Genomic DNA, 15,000 nt, shown 5'->3' with positions numbered 1-15,000 from the left:
CACACACACACACACACATACATATATACCACATTTTCTTTACTCATTTGTTTCCACATCTTGACTATTGTAAGTCTGCAGTGAACTTCGGAGTGCAGACATCTCTTCGAGATAGTGATTTCATCATCCTCAGATACATTCCTAGAAGTGGGATTGCTGAATCTATGGTAGTTCCTTTTTTAATTTTTTGAGGAACCTTCATGTTGTTCTCTGTAGTGTCTGCACCAACTTGTGTTCCCACCAACAGGGCACCAGGCTCTTCACGCCCTTGCTGGCATTTGTTAACTCTTGTCTTTTTTGTAACAGCCATTCTGCCAAGTGTGAGGTGGTACACTGTGGTTTGGGTTTGCATTTCCTTGATGATGAGTGATGTTGGGTACCTTTTCATGTACTTTTTGGCCATTTGTATGTCTTCTTTGGAAAAATGTCTATTCAAGTTTTTTTTTTTAAAGACTTTGTTTATTTGACACACAGCACGTGTGCATGAGCAGGGGGAGTGGCAGGGAGAGGGAGAAGCAGGCTCCCCGCTGGGCAGGGAGCCCGACTCCTGGGATCATGACCTGAGCCAAAAGCAGATGTTTAACCGACTGAGCCACCCAGGTGCCCCTCTCTGCCCACTTTTTAATCAGATCGTTTGCTGTTGAGTTGTAGGAATTTCTTACATATTTTGGATATTAACCCCCTATCAGATACATGGTTTGCAGATATTTTCTCTCATTCTGTAAGTTGCCTTTTAATTTTGTTGATTGTTTCTTTTGCTGTGCAGAAGCTTTTTAGTTTGATGTAGTCCCACTTATTTAATTTTGTTGCTTGTGCTTTAGGTGTCATATCCAAAAAGTCATTACCAAGACCCATGTCAAGGAGTTTTATTCCTATGCTTTCTTCTAGGAGTTCATGGTTTCGGTCTTACATTTAAGTCCTTAATCCATCTTGAGTTAGTTTTTGTGAGTGGTGTAAGATAGGGGTCCAGTTTCATTCCTTTGCATATGGATATCCAGTTTTCCCAGTGCCATTTACTGAAGGAACAGTCTTTTTCCCATTGAGTATTCTTGACTCCCTTGTTAATTGGCCTTTTTTTCTTTTTTTGGCCAAATTATAATGCACCTTTACCTAAAATATTGATTGCAGTTTTTCTTACCCTCTTCAGAGAAGTGGTAAAGTTAGACATGTTCTGAGAAAAGACAGCTGAAGTAGATCAAAGAAAGGAGCACTCAGGACAGACTAAAATGATTTGGATTGCTTGGTATGTCAGAAGTGGTATTACTAGAATGGTCATATATTTACTGTGACAAGAAGCCCCTAAGATGACCCCTAATGATCCCCATCTTCTGATATTTATACCCGCTTAAGCGTGAGCACAGCATCTGTCTTGTTTCTAACCAATACAATATGGCAGGGATGGGACATCATTCCTGTGATTATATTTAGAGAAGACTCCATCTTAATAGACTGGCACGAGAGACTTCCTCCCTCACCGGCTTTGAAGAAGTAAGCTACTCTGTCATGAGAAGGCCTGTTGAGCAGACCACATGGCAGGACCTTCAGGCAGCCTCTAAAAGCTGCGTGTGAACCCCCCGCCAATAGCCACAGGAAGCTGGGCCTGTAGTCAGACAACCAAGAGGAAAGGATTTCTGCCAACAATCTGAATGAGCTTGGAAGCAAATTCTTCCCCAGAACTTCCCAGTTCTTCAGATGAGATGGCAAGCCAGTTGACACCTGATTTACAACCTTATGAAACCCTGACGGAGGGTCCATGTGACCTGTGCCCAGATTCCTGATTCACAGAAAATAGGAGACCTGTTGTGGTAATTCGTTACATAGCAGTAGAAAACTAATACATTGTTTAATCTTCTGAGGTTATTTTCACAGGTCAAAATGGTTTAATATCAACAATTTGATGTGATTTAACTTAACGAGGAGAAAACAATAATTTAGATCACAGAGGCTTCAAGGTGATAACCAGCCACACTTCTACAAAAGACTCAGTTCAGGAAAGATGGTGCAGTTAGTCGCAGTCCCAGCTGTTGCAACTGGCTGGAGGCTATAATTGATATTCTCATCAAAACTCCATCACTCAGAGTTCAATTGAGGGAAGCAAAGCAACTCTGACTTATGGGAGAAGGGAATTCTTCTAGGGTTTGAGCCTCACACCACTGCGGGGAAAGCTGGGGAAGGGAAGGTGTGAATGGGAGAGAAGTAGAATGCAGAGGAGCTACCAGCCAGTCAACCTGAGAGGCCAGGCACACTGAGCCACTGACAGGAGGCTGCACAGGGTACGGGAGCATGTGAAGAGTGGCTCTTCGGCCAAGCATCTTTTGGTGACCTGGGGCCAGTGTTGCCACTGCAGTTGGGAGGGAGAACTGGACTTGGAGCAGGGGAGAGCAAAGACAAACTAGCACCCACAGGCACCTCTGTGTCTGCCTGTTACCATATCTGGTTGTGCTGACTTTTAGAGAGTAATGCTCGTGCTTCTGCCCTCCCAATCTCCCACATTTCTCTTTTTGACCAGCTTTGCTTGGAACCATATAGGAACGGAGATTGTGGGAAACAGTTCTAGGCTTAAGCAAGATGGAACCGTACAGATTAGCACAGTCTCCCTCTTCTATCCCCCAACCTAAGTTTTCATTTTCCTTTGCCCGTATTTCAGCAGGTCTGGGTAGCCTGCAGGTGGGGTGACCCAGACCTTCATCCCAGAGGTGTCTGAGCTCTTAGTTGCTTTATCCTTGGTTGCTACAGTTGCCCAGTCTCTGTTATCACTGGGCAGAGAAGCAACAAAAGATGCCCTGGTGAATCCCTTGAATTCCAGACAAACACCTTCCTGCTCCTGATGTATTAGATCGCCACAGACCTAGCATCCTGGTCCAGCACTCTCAGGATCCACTCCCACAAACGGTCTTCTAGACCCTGCAAGTCAGTATCGCCAGGTCTTGCAGTTCTTGGATGTGTACATTCTCCCCCCCCCCCCCCCCCCCGGCCACAAGAACAGAAACTGTATTTTCTTGCTCAGACTGTGATCATGAGTGATCAGCTCCTCATTATTGGTTTGGAGCTAGTGAGCAGAGGCAGAGGCGGGTCTTGAAGAGGACACACATTGTCTTTGCAGGCACCTGCAGGGTCTCCTGGCAGGAGGAGGCTGCTGTCCTCTACAGGGAGTTAGGAGAGCTGTGTCTCCCAACCCAGAAAGTTCAGACAAATCTTGGGGTTTAACATTCCTCACTCATCCACCCGAATAGCCCCATTCCAGATTTCTGTCACCAGCTATTTCTATTTGGACCCAGATTTGATCATAGAACATTTGTTGAGGCTTTGCATTCAAGTCTTTGAGGTCTCATATCTTTAAAATTAAATCTGGAGCTTGAGTTTTGGCAGTTCTGCAGCTGCAGGAAATAAGGATTTTTTTTAAAACACCGACCTGAAAGTCTTCTGACTTTGACAGAATGCCTAGACTGAGGGGTGGCTAACCTGAGCCTGTTGTTTCCTTTTTTCATGACTTGGAAAGCAGTTAGCTAAAGCCAGCCAATTTTAGGTCCTCCTGGTTCCTAATGTTCCCATTCCATTCAAGTGCCACCTCTACTACTAAACTAGTACTTCACTTAGAGAAAAACCATAGTATTTTCATGCTGCTGCATGCAGGAGTCACCACCACCCCACTTACCATTAGGAACCAGGGTCCTTTTTGTCATTTCTTCAGTGAGTGACCTAGTTCCAGAATCTCACTGGAGAATCTTGTTTTCTAGGGCCACTTCTCTTCCTCTCGTTGTATGGGTGTCTCATCCCATCCCCCCACAACCTGTGCTGAGGCAGCCTAAAACAAAGGCTTGCTTGCAGGTGGCTTATTTGGTAAGTAATCCCCTGAACAGGCGCACAACCCCGGGAAGAGTGAGAGGGGAGGAAGGAAAGCAGAAGAGTGGTGTTGGGCTAGTCGCCACTGGAGGCGCCAGGGTTTCAACCCTGCCAGGACCCTCTGAGGAGCTCTGTAGGGTCTTCAGACTGGTCCGTCCTGAGGCGGAGCGGAGAGGAATATTTATCCAGCCAGCTCTCACAAGTTGCAGAGTCCAAGGACTGGCAGTTAAAAACGCTGCAGCACAGACTGACTTCTTCGAACCCTTACATGTCTAACTATCATTTTCTGCCTTGGCTCTGGAATTCTGGTTGCCTGTTTAAAATAGAGAAGATGCAGGGGCCCCTGGGTGGATCAGTTGTTAAGTGTCTGCCTTCGGCTCAGGTCATGATTCCAGGGTTCTGGGATCGAGCCCCGCATCGGGCTCCCTGCTCCGCGGGAAGCCTGCTTCTCCCTCTCCCAGTCCCCCTGCTTGTGTTTCTGCTCTCTCTGTCAAATAAATAAATAAGTAAATCTTTAAAAATAAAATAGAGAAGATGCAGGGACAATGGTGGAAAACCTTTCTCGTGGTGTGCTCAGTATGGATTAGAAGACGGAGGGAGGGAGACAGCAGGAAGCTTTTCAGTATTTGATATGTGAGGTATGAAGGATTCAGACAGAGGTCGCATTCCTGGGAATGGAAAATAGGCTAATCAAAGAGCATCTTGAAGGAAGAATCAGTAGGACGCATCGATTAGTTCTATATATATGTCAAAGGAGGCGGAGTCGGCATAGCTGATTTAAGATTTCTAGCCTAGAAAAAGGGTAATGTTGATGGACACACTGGCTCCCTGATGTTATTTAACATAATCCTCAGAACTCTGATGGGATTATTTCATCCTCCCTATGAGGAAATGAGAATCACGGGGTGCACTTTGATCTGGCACAGGGCGCTAAGGGCGAGAGTCAAGAGGTAGTGATGTAACTGCCAGAATTCAAAGCCTCATACGTGCTTTCAACTGCCCACACTTCCCTCTCATTTCATGATGCCTTTCCTTGGGAACTGGAATCCGTTCCATACAGGTTAGTTGGAAAGAACTGAAGCAACTTTTTTCTCAAGCCTGTTTGCACTTGAAGTCTTATTTCTGTTTCTAACTGGTGCCGCTGAAGAGGCACCGTGCCTGCTCTAAGGCCAGCCTTCCTCTGAACTTACTATTCCGTCTGTGCTGCATAGCGAGCTGTGATCGCCCTCCACTGGTTCTCCGCTTCTTTCCCCTTGCCTGTGTTCTTCCTTTTCCCACCTCAGCCCCAATATGAAACTGAATCTAGAAGTTGCTTATACCTTTTCTGATGGACATGAGCCAGTGAAAAGGTTTCCCACTGGTGCTGGTGGTACAAGTATGAGAGTGGCAATAAAGACAGATCCTGACCGTGTTTTCAGGAAATCTGTCAACGTTGAAGCTTATTTTATAGTTATCACAGGAGCATGAAGAGGGGGAAAATGTTGATAATAAAAACAGAAAGTGTTCCTGTTCAGCATGCAGCAGGAACAATCATTTGTATTACTAAATGTCAATTTGTTGTACTTCTTTATATCTCTGCCTTGATCATTCATGATATATAACTCAAATTTTTAAAAAGGCATTTTTGCCAATATTACATACCAGAAAGAAAATATTCTGGTAAAAAAGAATAGAAGAAGGGATTAATCAAGTAAGCAAGGGGTCTGTAAAATGCAGTTTTCAGGAAAAAAAATCCTAAGAAGTTAACTTCATATTTCATCTGCCAACCTCACAACCGCATCACTGGAAGTCTGCTGCCTGAGCAGAATGCCTGGCACCATTCCAGGTCTTGGCTACAGATGAGTTTTTCTGTTACAAGGAAATTGATAGAGGCTTTTGAGTTCATCCAAAAAAGGTAAACAGTGTATTAGTCAACCATTGCTGTGTAACAACCAGATTTCCATCTCAGTGGCATATGACATGAACATGTATTTCTCACAAATTTCCAGGTCCCCCAGTAAAATTACAGATTGAAGTTTGCAGCAGCTGGGGTTGTTCTGATTGCCGCTGTGGTTTAGCAGGGCCGGGTGGCTCTGTTCCTGCTGCTGCTCATTCTCCCCGTAGGATCAACCAGCTAGCCACAGTATGTTCTTACCATGGCAATGGCAGAAGGCAAGAGGGCAAGCCCAGTTCCCAAAAAGTGCTTTTGAAGCTTTTTGTCACTTCATATCCACTAACATTTCATTGGTCAAAGCAGATCTCATGGCCAGTCCCAAAGTCTTGGGGTGGGGATGTATACTCTGCCCATGGGTGGGGTGGTATCAGAGGGCTGGTGTTGGTAAATATGTACAATAATCTGCCATATTTGAATAATACTCTTACACTCTATATTTCTAGTTTAAAAAAGATAAAGGAGGGGCGCCTGGGTGACCCAGTCAGGTGTTAAACATCTGACTCTCGGTCTCTCAGCTCAGGTCTTGATCTCAGGGTCATGAGTTTGGGCCCCGCGTTGGGCTGCACCCTGGGCATGGAGCCTACTTAAAAAAAATAAATACAGAATAAAAATTAAAAAGATAGTCATTCTGTTTATGAACTTAATTGTCTTTAAAGAAAAGGATATCATTTTATCTCTAGTTAGGAAACAGAAGAGGAAAAAAGAGTTCCTTCTGAGAGTTAATTAGTAGCAAATGGGAGGAAACAAATTTGACCATGATACACCCTGAAACTGGCACAGGGGAAGGGAAGGGATTCTAGACAGCAGTGCTCCTCAAAGCGTGTCTGTAGTGAGGGAAGTACAGTTATTGAGAGTAAGCATTTAGAAACTTCTTGGCAGTTTGACATCGTCACAATATTCAAGCAGTGTTTTTACTGGTTTCTACTAAAGTATTGATCCATGACAGATTATAAATTTAAAAAGAAGCAAACACAACTCTTTCTTGACCCAAGATAGTTTATGAACATTGCATTCTGCTCACTAGAAGTAAACACCTACACTGCACATAAGTGGACCTTTATACATTGGTCTTATGGGGTTTGGCCTAGTATCACTTTGTCAGCCAGAATCCAACCATCTTCGATAATGTGCCGGTAATGTTTTTGGACCAACAAGACTGGTCCAGAATTTACCAAGGAAATGGCATTGTATGAAGCCTTTTTGCATTTTGTTTGCTGGCCTTTCCCTGCCAGCACCCCTTCAGCCTTGTTGCTGTGTTTACATTTTCATTCCATTATCAATAACCTTGACAAAAGGCAAATTACCATTAATTGAAATCCTTTACTGTAATATGAAAATATTACATTTGACAATATTAGATAAATCTCTTCTTAAAATATACTTTCAGCATTCTGATTTTTTGCCTAATTGCTTTCCTTTCACATTTGTGAGTTAATATCACCACGTTTGGTGTATTTATAAGGTGCTTTCCTGTTCATAAGAGGAGTGGTTATAAGTGAAGTTCTGATGAGCGTTGATTCATGTAAGACCTAAGTTTAGAGGCATAAAAAAGGGGAAGATTTTCTGGCGGGAGGGGAAGGCTATGTTTAGTTAAATACAGCTTGTCTTCTCCCTAGCGGTAGGACTTTGAGCAAGCTCATTAATCTTTGTGAATCTTAGTTTTCTCATCTGCAAAATGGGAATAATCATACCACCTTCTTTGAATAGGAGTGCTGAAATTAAATATTCTAAGTCAAGTACAGACTTGGCACATAATAAGTTTCGAAAGTATTAGCTATTATGTTTGCTTTTAATTGATTAGCTACTAAATGTCAGACATTGTAGAATGACATAAGGTGGGGCCTCTACCCCAAAGGAGCTCTCAGTCTGGTAGAGGATTCAGACTGATATTTAAGAAATACAAGATAGTATGAGAATTTAGTGCTATTATATAGAGAGAACTAGGGCAGCATTTTTAGGTAGGAGGAACACCTGACCTAGGCTTGGGGTAGGGTAGGGTAGATCAATGTGGGGTTTTGAAAGAGGCAGCGTCTAAGCTAAGTCTAAAAAATGTGGATGAGTTAAGAAGGAGAATTAAGAGCATTTCAGAAAAATGGAACAACGTATGCAAAGACCTGGAGGTGAGAGTTTGGTGGAACTCTAGGAAATGCTAAGTAATGAATGCAGTGTAGAATATGAACAGGAATGGGGCTGGAGAAGTTGGCAATGGCCAGACCATCAAGAATATGTAGTTTGGATTTTATCTTGAAGTTATTTGCAAGCTATTGAATAATTTGTTACATATATAATCTAATTTACATTTTAAAAGATCATCTGGCAAGAGTATGGAGAACAGATTGGAAGGGAGAAAGATGGGAACTTTTTGAGGCTATTTCAGTGATGCGGGGTTTAGAAAGTATCAGATTCTGAAATGGGGAGGTGGTAGAGATTCAGTGGAGGGGATGTATTTAAAACAAGAATAGAATGAACAGCATTTGATGGTGATTGGATGTGGCCTTCAGGAGAAAGAATCACTATTAGGACTAAGATTTCTGGCTTTGGGAGGAAGAGGTATCTTTCTCTAAAGCAAGGATTAAGAAGGCCGGTGTGTGTGTGGGGGGGGGTGGTGTACTAGATTTCCCAGAGGAAAATGAATTGATTTGCCTTTAAGAGGTCTGCAGAATATCCCTGTGGAACTCTCCAGTGGGAAGTTGAAGGAATGAGTCTGGGAGTCAGGAGAGAGCTCTGGGTTGGAACTGTATGTAGACTTTTTTTTTTTTTTTTTAAGATTTTATTTATTTATTTGACAGAGACAGCGAGAGAGGGAACACAAGCAGGGGGAGAGGGAGAGGGAGAAGCAGGCTTCCCGCGGAGCAGGGAGCCCGATGTGGGGCTCGATCCCAGGACCCTGGAATCCTGGCCTGAGCTGAAGGCAGACGCTTAACGACTGAGCCACCCAGGCACCCTGTATGTAGACATTTTTGTTTAAGTTTATTTAAGTAATCTTCTATACCCCAGGTGAGGCTCGAACTCATAACCCAAGATCAAGAGTCATGTGCTCTTCCGACTAAGCCAGCCAGGCACCCTGGAACTGTATATAGACTTGAAAGTCATGAGGGGGGCGCCTGGGTGGCTCAGTCATTAAGCGTCTGCCTTCGGCTTGGGTCATGATCTCCAGGGTCCTGGGATCGAGCCCCGCGCGTCAGGCTCCCTGCTCCGCGGGAAGCCTGCTTCTCCCTCTCCCACTCCCCCTGCTTGTGTTCCCTCTCTCGCTGTGTCTCTCTCTCTGTCAAATAAATAAATAAAATCTTTAAAAAAAAAAAAAAAAGAAAGTCATGAGGATGCTTTGGGAGTTAAGGCCTTGGGGGTTAGATGATACCACCCAAGAAAGGGCGTGGTAAAAAGAGCGTTGTAATCACACCGCTTGGCAAGTAGGTACTGCAGAATGTGTGAACAAATGAAGAGTGTCAAGGGTACAGTCTCATTTAAATCTCGTAACAACCCTGAGTTAGGAGTATAAATCCAGTTTTACAAATGAACACATTTCAAGCTCAAAGAGGCTAAGGATTTGTCCAAAATGATTTTGCTTCTAAGTGGCCAAGGTGGGATTTCAAGTCCAATCTGTCTTGATTGCAAAGCCTACATTTTCCTATCATGTCTCACTTCTTTGAAAACTTCTCAGGAGTTTAAATATATGATGTTGTAATTAATTCTCCTTTCCCTCTGCCAATATCCTGGTTTTGTAGGATTGTGAAACATCCTTTTGAATAACCACTTTTTCTCTAACTTCCCCTGCTTCATACCCAAACACCTCTATCAGATTGCCTCTCCTGTCAGATTGACTCATTCTCCTCACCTCTAGTCCAGTGCCTGCTTTCAAGCAGCAGAATGACACAGGTCTTCCTCTGGCCACTGGCATGCAAAGCTCACCATAAAATCATGAGAGCGGTTTACAGTTTTCCATTTTTCTCACTCCTCATCAGTGCATATTCACTTCTTTGGGTGTTGTTTACACGCAGATTCCATTGTGGTGGTCTCAGTGTTCCTTATCAGGATCTCAGGTTAATGTTGAGATTAAGTAAATTAATCTTTAATGTTTAGATTAAATTACTGTCACATTGATACTCTGTTACCGCTTTTCTAAAAGTGATTTTATCTTTGTGGTGGAAGCAGCTTGGATGCTATCTGACGTCAGCTCCATATCCAGCGTAGGGGTTCTTGGTACCCTATCCCTTATGTGATGAGCCAGCCTTTGCTCCTGTATTTTTCTAGGATCCTTTTTTTTGAGGGACAAGAAGAGAGCAAATCTAATTGTTAGAAATTTCTTAATATTGAGGCAAAATCCCCCTTCTTTCAACATCCATTTAACATCCAGGACCTGCCCTTGGAACAACAGGGAAGTCAGTCATTTCTCCTCTGCATCAAGAAGGTCTGTCAGACATTTAAACATAGCGCCTTTGTCTCCCCTCAGGTTTCTCTTATGTAAGCCAAGTAATCTTGGTTGCTCGGAGCTTTTCTCCTGTGACAGGCCTCAAACTCTCTCCTGTTCTTTTGCCCTCCTCTGAGAATCCTGGCGTTTTTGTCAGTGCCCCATCTAAAACACAGGGCCCAGAGCAGAACACAGCACTCCACAGGACAGCAGTGCGACACAGGACTCTGTGCTTGAATCTTAAAAGCCTGAGCTTGCTTCAGCCCGACAGCAGCCGTGTCATGGTTTGCATCTGTTCAGCTCAGGTGCCCAGGTGTCACTGTTACATAGGTTGTGGTTAAGGTAGCTCTCCCGTCCTCTTCTGTGCAGTTGATTTTCTTTCACTGAGATACAGAACTTTCTAAATTTCCTGGTTCTGTTTCACCTTCATTTTCACCCATCTGTTCAGCCGGTTATGATCATGTCATCCAGTGTGTCATGAACTGTGTTTGCCAGCTTTGGCCTTTCTCTGACTGGCCAGTTCCCACAACTGTGTCCTTTCTACCTTCTCTTTTCTCCCTTGCGGTCCAGGGCTCTCCACTACAGTGTCTTACTCAAATTGTTGGATTTGCACAGATACCTACTTTCTTATACAATTGTAAAGATTCTCTGCCTCTTTCTATGGATCTGTCTCTACTGAACAGCAGGTTTCCTATAGATGTCATAGTCTGTTTTTACCTATTGTTAACCCATCCCACCAAGTCTTGGTGATTTCCACGAAATTTTATTTATCTCCTTGTTCTTTTTTACTATTGCTACTTTTAAGTAGTGTCTAACATGCTAATGTTCCCTAAGTACTATTTATGACTAATCTTAAGAAGTATTTGCCTTCTCTTTTAGGCTGTGAGGATATCATTGCTGAGAGCATTTCATTAGATACCTTAATTGCCATCCTCAAGTGGAGCTCTCATCCATATGGCTCTAAGTGGGTGCACCGACAAGCTTTACATTTCCTCTGTGAGGAATTTTCCCAGGTCATGACTTCGGATGTTTTTTATGAACTCAGCAAAGACCATCTGCTCACTGCTATCCAGTCTGACTACCTACAGGTAATCATTTATACACCTCTCAAACTCATTGTCATCCATGTGTGCACCAGGAAATCCACCTACACTCTATTATTCTCCCATCTAGAGAGATCAGCCTACCCAGGGATGCCCTCTTCAAATTTGTACAGGAAGAGCCTTCTGGCTCTCTGGCCTTTCATGCACCTGCTGCTATGACTCAACATTGTGAACAAGCCCCAGTCCCAGCCAACTGCACCAAAGGGGTTGAGGCAGTAGGCAAGGTCAGAAGCATATCCCAACAGTGATTTTCTTGGCTTCCATTAATTCACTATAACAGTTTCTTGGTTTTGGTGGAGTATCAGATAGACTGTAGACAGTAGCTTAAGCAGCACAAAGTTAAGAGTAGTATTCAATTTCTGATCTACTCAAATGCTTATGAAAACTCAGTGTATGTGTCTTACCAAAATATAATAATGTTTTCAACTACTTATTTGTAATCAGAAGTAGTTTTTAGCAAATTCTTCTGTCATTGAGTTATATGTCAATCTAATTTGGTAATTTAAACTAACAATAGACTTAAAATATTGAAAAAATACTTTCAAGTAACATATGTTCAAGTTTAATTTTTTTGGAATTGGTTGTATGAATTTTACGCTGAAAACTATACAACAGTTTTAATGTTACAAAAACATAAATCCATTGAGCCATTACCTATTTCTTTATATTTGTACTAGGAAAATAATAAAATGTTTCCATCCCAGTGAGAGATTCAGTGAAGAGTTAATAATCCACTTAGCATCTGTGCTTTGATTGCAGTACAAATGTTGTCGTAATTGGATTTGATTTATTTAGGATCTCTGTTCATTAACCTCGTTTCATTGTCCTGATCCAGACTGCGTGCATTATGGAGGTTAGGATTTGTCAGTTCTCTCAGATTATTGTCTTTAGAAAGCTTTGCATTTCTATTTAGAAAGTAAAAACCTTGGAGAGCAGCCTAGATTTGCTCTAAGATTTTCAGTAAAGTACAAAGAAAGAGGGGCACCTTGCCATTTCACAGACTGCTGGAAGGGCCCTTCACCAGTCAGTAGCATACATTGTGCAGAGTGTAGTCTCTCTGCCAAAACAAGTTGCTGTACCTGGGTTTTCTGTTCCTGCAGAAGATAGTAATCACCAGGTATCTGTATACTTTTACTTTGATCTATTTACTCTCCCTTGTCCCAAGAAGAATTTAAGGCAGCTGTATAGAGACCATATAGTAGAATAAAGTAAGTTTAAAATAGATGAAGAGAATAGGATAAAGAAAAAACAAAGATGAAAACAAGAATAAAAAATTTAGTTGGAGCCAAGAGATAGGTTACTGGACACATGCAAAGCGGTCATGCATTTGCGGCTGGTGGACTGCAGCTTTAGTGGAACTTTTCAAACAGCCAGTAGAGAGGGAAAGGTGTTAACTTGCACCCTGTGTGTACGTTATGACCTAGGAAAAGTCATTAATGAAATTCGCCATTTGTCTAATTTCACTAAAATAAATGTAAACCATTTTTTATTCTAGGCAAGTGAACAAGATATCCTTAAATATCTGATTAAATGGGGTGAGCATCAGTTGATGAAAAGAATAGCTGACAGAGGTAAGCTCACAAAATTAGCTTATACTGTAAGTTTTTTATCCGGAGGCATGCTGTGCGTCAGTCTTGACAATAGCCACTATTGCCTGGTGAAAATAGAAATTTTCACAATCCATAAAATCCTTTAGTGGAGAAGGGTATACTTTGGTAGAAATAAATACGCCAGAAAATTTTATTTTACAACTTTAAAAGGGTACTTTTAATGTTATCTATGTGCTTAATAATATGTTTACTGATTTATGGAAGTATTAGAATGAAATTTTTCATTTAATGATTTTTATTTAAGGCATATTGTTGATGGAAATGTTTAGGAATTAGATAGTGGTGACATGTGTAGAACATTTTAAATATACTAAAAGACACTGAAATGTACACTTTCAAATGGTTAAAATGGTGAGGTTTATGTTATGTGAATTTTACCTCAATTAAAAAATATGGCTATCCCCCCCCCCAGAAAAAAAGTGTATTTGTTTATTTTTCAATTTTGTGGAAGGTAAAGGCAAAATAGTGCTTTTGATGGCTTCCAACTGGGGATAGTGCAGAAGAGGTGGAAGCATCGTATGCATGCTCCTTCCCTTATAGAATGTTGTATTCCTCTATATAGCAAGCCCAAAGCAAAACATTTATTCAAAACATTTTAATTAGTAAAATTAAATACAGATTTCCCTTTCATGTCATTTTTTGATGGCTTTCTTAGATATATTTTACATACCATGAAGCTCACCTATTTAAAGTGTTCAAGTCAATGATAGATTTTTAGTGCATTTACAGAGTTTTTCTGTCACATTTCAAAATACATAAAAATTTCAAGCTACACCTGCCTTTCAAAACCTTTAATTTCTCCTACTAATTTATTTCTCTATGGCCAACAAAAAAAGCCTTTTAGCAGTTCTCAGATGTGAATTGTTTTTAATATTAAAGCCACTCCTATTAATTTGGGACTTTCTGAAAGGCCAGTATACCATCTATCCTTATTTGCAGATTCTGTATTTGCAGATTCACCTACCTGCTAAAATTTACTTCTAACCCCCAAAATCAGTACCCACGGCACTTTCATGGTCAATTGCAGACATGCTCAGAGTGACAAAAATTTTGAGTCCCCTCATGTACATGTTCCCAGCTTCAGGTGGAGCAGGGTGACACTCTGGCTTCTTATATCAGTTCTCATACTGCAAACAAGTGTCCTTTTCAGTCTATTCAAGTGCATGTTTTTCATATTTTATGGGGGTTTTTTGGTGATCTTACTGATCAAACTGGCCTCCCATTGTAACTTTTAGTGCTGTATGATGTTTCCAAGCACAGGAAGGCTGTGATGTCCCTTATAGAGAAACTAAGAGTTAAATAAGCTTCATTCAGGCATGAGTGACAGTGCTTTTGGCTATGAGTGCAGTGTTCATGAATCAACAATATATAGTAATAAGGTGTCTTTAAACAGAAACACACATAAAACAAGGTTATGTCTTCATCGGCTGATAAAATTGTTGGCACCAGAGGCTCACAGGAACCTAACCCTGTGTTTCCCTTAGAAGCAATGGTTCAGTATTTGCTGATTGTTTACACTGACTTTATAGAATAGGACTACTCCAAACAACAAGAATTAATTGTATATAATGCTACATAATCATTATAGGCCATAGGCTTGTTCATTGATGTAAGGTTGGTAATGATGAAATGTCATATTTATTTTGGGCTGATAATGAGCATCCTTGGTAAGATTTCCCTTAAAATAGTAGTTTTCCGATGGGGTTAGAACGGAAGGCTCTTGCACAGGGATGAGAAGGAACCTAAGCACGCCAGCCTGCACCTTTCAGTCACCTTCATATATAAGATTCTGCCGGGTGCCTGGGTGGCTCAGATGGTTAAGCCTCTGCCTTCAGCTCAGGTCGTGATCCCAGGGTCCTGGGATCCAGTCCCACATCCGGCTCCCTGCTCAGCGGAGAGCCTGTTTCTCTCTCTCCCTCTGCTCATGCTCTCTCTGTATCTCTCTGTCTCAAATGAATAAAGAAAAAAAATAAAAAAATAAAAACTTAAAAAAATAAAAATAAAAAGATTCTGCCATTACCTGTTACATATTTGGGAGTTTTATGTAAGATACCATTTGAAAACAGGATGCCACTACTTTAAGGGAAAAATTTGCGGGGTGGG

General features: G+C 41.7%; 1 protein-coding gene across 3 annotated transcripts in view; it reads left to right on the top strand.

The window, feature by feature from the left end:
* BTBD7 (BTB domain containing 7) overlaps positions 1-15,000 on the top strand; it is a 53,064-nt gene that overhangs the window by 20,852 nt on the left and 17,212 nt on the right. For 2 of the 3 annotated variants that reach the window (XM_032405831.1, XM_032405832.1), the window contains 2 exons: positions 11,064-11,272; positions 12,783-12,858. In XM_032405831.1, the coding sequence (XP_032261722.1) occupies positions 11,064-11,272; positions 12,783-12,858 (285 nt within the window). Of the gene's footprint in view, positions 1-4,357; positions 4,904-11,063; positions 11,273-12,782; positions 12,859-15,000 lie in introns of those variants that run through there. The other variant, XM_032405833.1, reaches the window with a different exon arrangement.

Source organism: Phoca vitulina, unplaced genomic scaffold (assembly GCF_004348235.1).
Source record: "Phoca vitulina isolate PV1807 unplaced genomic scaffold, GSC_HSeal_1.0 scaffold7, whole genome shotgun sequence".
Lineage (NCBI taxonomy): Eukaryota > Metazoa > Chordata > Mammalia > Carnivora > Phocidae > Phoca > Phoca vitulina.
Note: the sequence above shows the minus strand (reverse complement) of the source record. Positions and strands in the feature narration are given on the sequence as shown.